The sequence below is a fragment of the Siniperca chuatsi genome, linkage group LG12 (assembly GCF_020085105.1).
Source record: "Siniperca chuatsi isolate FFG_IHB_CAS linkage group LG12, ASM2008510v1, whole genome shotgun sequence".
Lineage (NCBI taxonomy): Eukaryota > Metazoa > Chordata > Actinopteri > Centrarchiformes > Sinipercidae > Siniperca > Siniperca chuatsi.
The window spans coordinates 3518454-3526621 of NC_058053.1; the positions used below are offsets into that span (position 1 = coordinate 3518454).

The following is an 8168-nucleotide window of genomic DNA, read 5'->3' on the forward strand; positions in this document are numbered from 1 at the left end:
AAGAGCTGAGGCTAAGTAGAGCTCATGCTGACGGCTTAGACTGATGAAAGTTAAGTTGTTAGCCAAGTCAGTGCTGCTGCTTGGCATTGTGCGCAGGCTAACCACGGCTCTGCAGCGTCATTAAAGTTCGGGGGACTTTGTCACCAACTCCAGGAGAGGGTGACATTTTTTCTGTCCCCCGAACTTTGTCCATTCACTGCTCTGTGGAGATGCTTATTCACACTCCTCAATGAAGAACTGAATCTGTCATGTTTCCTTTAATTTATTACACTTGATGGATGCACTGCTTTTTGTACTTCTAACTTGAACTCCTGTTCAACCAGCTATGCAATGCAGTGTACACTCTTCTTCTGGGCTGGTGATGTGTTTGCCTTATGTCTTTATCCATTGTGTCTCTGATGAAGACACAGTAGTGTTGAAACATTAGTCTGTTTGCACAATTAAAGGCTGCAGAAGTCCTCGAACTGAGAAGCACCTGATTCTGCAAAGAAACAGGACTGCTGAGCTGGAGATGACCATTAAACCAAACTTTGGTGTCCATTTGTTTTCTGGTATGTGACGGACATTATAAGCTCCCCGGACGTAACTTAAAGCAAGACTAAATAAATGCATTCAATGTCCAGGTTCGATAGTAAATGTTAATATTTACCCAGCCATATTTGTCTAGTATCCAAAGTCTCATAAATCATTTAATCAAGTGGATGCACTCCTGAGAGACCGTCCTCCGGGAACAGCTGCCCTCCTCTTAAATAACGTATGTACCGGTGCGCCTGCTAAAGGAACACGACAGCCGCCCCAATGTTCAGACTGCCCGTGTTTCCACGGAGAGGTTTGATGTCATTTACATGACTCGCAACTTCCTCCACGTGGTTTAGTGTTGCTCCTCGCAACTTTATTCCAGAGTGTTGTATCACATAAACCAGATCCTTTGCACTCCTGAAAGTTACGCCCCAGGCTTTAGTCAAACAGACAGCTCCACTCATGCAACCTGTATTGTGAGGTAACGCTCACACAAACACAAACCAGTCGACGGGATACATGATGCGGCGGACAGCGACAGCCAGCTGTTCTTACCTTCCCGTCGGCTGAGTACCGCCGACTGTGCTGCGCTGCTCCTGCGCTTTGGTTCATGGTTCAGCGCCGTGGACAGCTCCAGTCGGGACAGAACGGGCCAGTCAGTCCGCGGATCGAGGAACTGCCGGTGAGACCAACTGGCCGAGGCAAGGGACCCACTGACACTAGTTTACTGCTTCGTTTGAAGCTGTTAACTGGTTCGTCGTCTTCTCTGTGACACGCGTGGGTTCTCGGCCAATGATGCCTTGCGCGTAAAGACTCGCTCTGCTGGCGCACCAGCTGTGAGTGCAAGCGCGCTGTTCATTCATCCGACAGTAACGCTGCAGCAGAGTCAGCCCTCACTAACCCAGGCAACACAATCCGGCTGCCGGACGCTGAAAATATATAGAAAGGTTTATAATCCATCCAAAAATATGTTTCTTCCAGAAATCATTACTAGACAGTTGCTGGCCCAGGAATGAACCTTTTTCACTGAAACACAAGCTACCATCCCATGGGGACAGATGTTGCACATCACGATAAAACTGATGACAACAGCCAGCTGCATGTGAAGGCATCATGTTTACAGAGCTACTGTACATGGACACATTTACCATGGGGAATTTGTTTTTAACACCTTTAACTTGTTTTAGTTTGGTTGTTACTGTGAGAAATGTGCTGTTTGAAGAAAACAGGATGTTATTTGGCAGAAAGCATGTTTAGTGTTTAAAACACGTAAACATCAAATCACTCAGAGTTGGTCATTTTGTTGCCATCACCATCATCTACTTTCCCCATCATAAACTTAACAGAGTGATAAATAATTCATAATATTTACATGCATACATACATATACAATAACAAGATTAACAGATGATGTCATCAGTTGAACCATTGAGTCTGGTTCTGCTCGAGGTTTCTGCCTGTTAAAAGGAAGTTTTTCCTTGCCACTGTCGCCAAGTGCTTGCTCATGGTGGGATTTGTTGGGTCTCTGTGAATAATATTATCAAGAGTACGGTCTAGACCTGCTCTATAGGAAAAGTGCACTGAGATAACTTCTGTTATGAATTGCCACTATATAAATAAAATTGAATTGAATTGAGTTGAAACATTCTGGACTCTGCATAATGATTGATTCTGGAGGCTATTTGAGTTTCTGTTGTTTCAGATCATTTACCCACATCCCAGCAAAACAACATGGATGTTACAGAGTTTCCTGTAATTATGTCTAGATAACATGATCACCGCAGTGTTGTCTCTCTTCTCTCTGTGCAGATTCTGATGTGCTCAAAGTCACAAATTACAGCTGAGCTGTATGATATTCTAACAACGTGAAACCTATTTCCTGGTGAACTCTGCCTTTAATTAAGGTACAAAATTCCTTCACGGTGACTTTAACATTCCAAAGTAAATACCACTATTTGTCAACCTGGGTGTAATTCTTACATTTCATATTTTTGTCCATTATGATTATGGGTCATTTCGATGAGGAGAGATCAGCTGGTATAAGTCAAGTGTACAACAATATTTCTTTTGGTAGCAATGAAGAAAGGTCTTGGTTATTAGACTCAATGTGAAGCAACTTCATTAAATGTATGCCCTCGAAAATAGGAGATAGGATGGGAGTAAAGCCAGCAGGGGGAAGATGGAGCCTCTCAGGTGAACCTCTCGACACATCCTGAAAGTCATGGCCGTGATGGGGAGGTGGTGGGTTGCACACTAGTAGTCCTGAGCAGAATCTCACAACCAATTGGCTCAAGAAATGCGGCCACAAGGATGATTGTCAGATATGATGATGCAAGAATTTGTGAATGAGAGGAATTCTGACAGCGTGGGGAAGCAGAAGTGACGAAGAGGATTAGAGAAAACGTACCAATAGAGTAATATAGAAACTGAACTGCGTCTAAGTGGCCAAAAAATCAGTTAATGCTTAAATTCGTACCACACATCATCTTTGAAATTTGAGTTAAGAAACACAGTAGCTTTGTGGCTACATAATGTCTTAAGTGTATGTAAAGATTTTACCTTCAGTTATTTAACCTTAAAAACATATGACTACAGTCCTTGTATATAAATTCAAGTACAAAGGTCAACCCTTTAGTCTGAGCTCAACCACCAATGGTGAACAACACAGCTCCTTCAAAAACTCTCTGACATATGTACAATAAAAACAGACCACTGCATAATATGTTCATTTTGTGTTTTAGGAAGTCATTTTGCCGGTTTGCTCGTTCTGAGATTCACATTTAGGTAATGGGCAACAGTGTGCATTTCTTCTCTGAACCTCTATAGAGATCTGCTGAACAGTGCAAGCATTTTCTACCCTGCAAACGCAGAACTGGATACATCAGCTCCATCAAATGTTATTACCATTGCACATTTAGCAATTTTATTTAGTTATCAATTTGCACCATTTACTTTTTCCAAATTTTAAAAAACACTATAATCAATGGCCAGATGTGTCCCTTTAAGAATTACTACTGCCCTGCCTAGTGCTCCATCTTCAGAGGTCACAAGCAATTTCCTTGGTGTTTTCCTGCTCAGATGAGAAGGTCTTGCAATTGGCTTTTATAGAAAAGGTCTTGGTACTATATTCACCTTATTACTTAAGGCAGTCTCGTGCTATTATTTTATGAAAACATCGGAGAAATTTAATCAGAGCATCAATGTTGGTATTACACGCAGGCAGCCAGCCTGAACCAGCGCCAAAAGGAAATTACCTGCAAGCAATGTTTGACTGCAATGACATTTTAAGATGATCACCTCGAAACATACCTTTTATACCTTGTTCTGATCTGTTACGTAGTGATGGTACAGTGGCTGTCAGCAGTAAACTATCCAACCTCGTGCAGCCAGAGTTCGTCCACGCTGCCCGGTGAATCTCAACATCAGTAAGTAAAGGCACTTTGAAGGCCACTGCTTGCCTTCCCTTGAAAGCATGTATCCAGTTTTAGAGAGTGGGAGACGCGACCTTTTGATGCATGAAAGGTCGAGGTGTGAAAGGAAATGTGTCACTGTCCAACAGTCGAACACCAAAATGTCACCAGTCTGTACAGTGGGACACAGTAACAGCATAGAACAAGGCTGAGCTGGTGTGAGCTGACAGTTCTGAATACTGTGCTTTTAGCCACAGAATGTACAAAATATTAAAGCAGCTTAATCGTTTTATGATGCACACTGAATGGGAAATATAGAAGAAATGCAGCAATGCGCCAGCAAAGGCAGTGAAGAAGACTGCAAGGTAGTTAACATGGATGTAGACAATGTAGGTTTCAAGAAAAAAAAAAGGCTTTGCAGATGAAGAGGAAGGGAATGCATTGAACACATTTGTTAGACCTCACAGATGTACACAGTATGTTTTGGTGAGGAACACTGAATGAAAACATAACTTTTGTTTGTTTACAAGAAAAGGGCACCTTTCACTTTTGTATCTTTTCCCCCTGTCTATATGTCTGCCAGGTCACTCACTCACCTGTCATTCTCCATCCAACCAGCAGCAGCCTTCAGGTCCATTAAGTGTCTCAGTGAGCCGTGACAGGGAGCCAGCATGCACAATACCAGGACCCTGAAACTAGCCCACCTATATGGACTGCAGTCATTATTAATGTTGTGAATTACACCTGTGCTTTTCCTGCTATGACTGTTAGTCTCCTAGCATATATACTCTGTGTCCAGAGTCACTCTCTTGTTCACTCACTCACTACTCCCTATATAACAGACATTTAGTAGTTTACTCTATAGTTAGCAGTAAACTGAGATTTCAGACACATCACTGACAGGTGTAGTGTCACACAATTGTCATTTTCGACCCGCACTAACATTGTTAGTGTACATGCCATGGACACTCCTGTTCTGTTCCATTGTGGGATTTTTTTTTGAGGGCACTATATAGAGCATAACATTTACACTCAGAATTTGGACTCTCACATAAAATGTGACAGTAAATAAAGTGCACTATATATTAAATAGCGAGTGGTTGCAGACACAGCCTGTATACCTGCCCATAGGCCTTTCTTTCTTCCATCCAAATTTAGCACACATTTGAAATGAATTTACAGAAAATCTGCAACAGAAAATGTGAATATTAGGAGTAGAGCGCATCGAGATAAACGCTAGTCAAACCTCAAACAAACGAAAACCATGTGGAAAACGTGATGGAAAGTCTCCTCATCGCTCCACAAACATCTGTTTTCGTTTGCCGCAATTTTGTGTCTGCAGTTGAGCGGAAGTTTCAGTGAATATTTAAGTGACATACTATGTATGATTTACTCACTAAGCCTGTTTCTATTGCACTTTGTCACATTTTGCTTTTATTGAGAAACCAAGCATAAAATCTACTGGGAGTTTTTTTTTTTTTTACGGCATTTCCACTCAGGTATTTTTAAATGCAAATTGAAAATATGCATAAAAACAAGTGAATTGAAAAGCACTTGTAGCAGGAAAAGCACAGGTGTTACTAATAACATCAGTGATGGCTCTGTTCTATTCAAGTGTCCCAGTGAGCCGTGACAGCGTGACAGAATGTACAATACCAGGAAACTAAAGCAGCTAGGTTCAAAAGCACAAAAGTAAATTAACCTGTACAATATTTTTCAAATAAAATGGAAAGCAAAGACCAGCACCCATAGAAGCAGAAGTTCCAAGAGCAAAATCCAGACTTGTGGGTGTTGTGACTTGGTCTTATCTCTGCCATCGGTCACTCAGCAGTCAGTTCTCCATAGAGACACAAAATTCTTTAATGTCATTAATTTGTTGTCATTACCTGCACATTGTCATTTACAAGTGCAGGTAATGCTTTTAGTGTGTCTTTGCCATGTAACTACCAAGCATTTTCATTTAAGATGTGCAGTTTAATGTACACATTTAATTGAATGTGTTTGTGCAATAATACTTCTCATACAGTTATATTTAGATTTTTGTCAGAGTTGTAAATCAGAATTTTATTTTCAAGATTGCAGTCACACTCTTTTCACTGAGTCAGATGTGAGGCTTTACTACATGGTTGAGCAGGCAGACTTTCAGCAATCGTGCTTTTCCTGTATTCACACATAATTTGCACATACTGTGGCGTTTGTCTTGAATGTTCTTCCCTTTAAGGAAAAAGAAACGTGAATGTGGCTTCCCCACCACACTATTACATCAAATCTGTTAAAGAAGATTGGCTGCTATATGCTTACAGAAAAAGCTCTCCATCCGTACAATAAGCTGATTCTGTACATTCAGTCCTGCCACACTGCCCGTGCCCATATGGGTGCCAAGTGTACTAATCCCTCTGACTCTTTACAATCTGTGGCCCGTGGATAATGCGTCTGATGTTATGTAACAATGATTTTTTTCCCTTCAAAACCTTATTTTAGTCGTAGCCACTCTATTTTTGCTTCTTTTGACTGAGGTATATTAATACACTCGTTTCCTCTGCACAATCTGGATTGTTTTTCTCTAATTTATATTTGATCATTTTTAGACACCAAATCAAATCTAAATTTGTATTCAGGAAGCGACGCATTCATGCAGGTTCGCTAAATTATTGCCCTGATGATGTGTACGATATTCTGCTACAGTGACAGCACAGCACAACTCTGACTTTGTCCGCTCAGAAATTCCTTTTTATCTGTCTCATCTATTCCTCGGTGCTATTCTGCTCTCATTCATATGCAGCATGTGCATTCTTTTACAGTATGATGATCGATTCCTCTTTGATCTGCATGACAGAATTGCTCTGTGCTGATGCAGCCAAGAGCTTTGTAGTGCATGTGGAGGAGGAAGTGCATGGGGCCTTGGTCAGAAAGCAGTGCTGTGTCAGTCCAAACCTGACCTCCTGATGTCACAATCTGTCCATCAGTCTGCCGGGCTGAGTGATGTGTTGTCTCTACTTTCCTTCAATCAGCTACAGGAAATAGACGAGTGCGGTGCAGCTCTCCTTCAATTCACCTTCGATCATCACTCATCTTTTCATCTATTCCCAGAGAGTCTGCATGTTTATTTGTATGTTCAGCAATTGTCACAGTTCCATTTCTTTTTTATTCTCTGCGTTTCAGTCCCTAGCTGAGGAAATGCTATTTACACACGTCTGATGTGTTGCACTTGAGCCAGCCAGCTCGACAGCTGCTCACAATCATTAAATAAATCTCCATCTCCACTCCCCACAATGCAAGACAGCGTTATTTGCTTCCAATGCTTTCTTTATCAGTGACCACACCAACTGATGGGTTTTCTTGTCACCTCCCATACAGAGGAGGGATATTAGTGTGAGATGGATGCAACTGTTCCCCCAAACAGACGAGACGAACAAAGCACTCGTCTTTTTTCTTTTGATGGATTCCCAGAATAGTCAGTGGTCCTGGAACTTGACTGGGGGAAGTTAATTGGACTTTTATTTATTTCAGTAATAGGAAATTGCTATTTCCCTGAATAGAAAAGTATTACTACAGTAAGTGTCCATGTTTAAAAAGGGGAAAAGATGTCCAGACCATCTTTATAGTCGACCAAGTTACGTTCACCTTCCGTTTTCACCTAAATTAGGTCTGTACAGTAACAATAACCACAATAATGAAACCTCTCAACATGAATTTGTATTCCTCCCTTCCTCCTTCACCTAATTAGTTTAATCAGCGTGTTCTGTGAAATAATGTAAGTTTATGCTTTACGTTATTATTTCCCTTTCCTTTAAGCTAATTGTTGAGTGATTGCATGTCCATGGACATAGGAGACATGATTGATTCATGGACTATTCTTTCTCTAAAAGGATGAAACCCAACTGAAAAGGCAGTAATGTACACAGGCTCACCATCTTAAATAATGAAACACTGGCATAATTGTAATCATGAGAAAACATGATTGATGTCTCAAAAATATGAACATCATTTACTACCTTAAGATGACAAGATGATTGTGTTCTCACATCCCATTCCCAAAGAAATTCTGTTTATAAATTACAACTTTTTTTTGCCAAATACATTTTGTAAAAGGGCTGTGATCCTTGACTAGAAGCAAGTTAGCCCAGTCTGAAAGTAGAAAAGTCATGATAGCAGACGAACAGGCAACAAAGCCTGTATTCATCTAAGACTGTTCTTCTGCTCAATTTACAGGTGAGAAAAAGTGCACAAGCGCCACAT

The 8168-nt window shown here is 41.0% G+C and overlaps 1 protein-coding gene across 8 annotated transcripts in view; it reads right to left on the minus strand.

Annotated features, from left to right (window-relative positions):
* LOC122885506 (inactive dipeptidyl peptidase 10-like) overlaps positions 1–1546 on the minus strand; it is a 138358-nt gene extending 136812 nt beyond the window's left edge. For all 8 annotated transcript variants that reach the window (XR_006380127.1, XR_006380126.1, XR_006380125.1 and 5 more), the window contains exon 1: positions 1075–1546. Coding sequence is in view for 5 of the 8 variants with exons in the window: in XM_044216686.1 (XP_044072621.1) it covers positions 1075–1131 (57 nt within the window). In the remaining 3 variants the exon portion in view is untranslated. The remainder of the gene's footprint in view (positions 1–1074) is intronic.
* Between the last annotated feature and the right edge of the window lie 6622 nt (positions 1547–8168).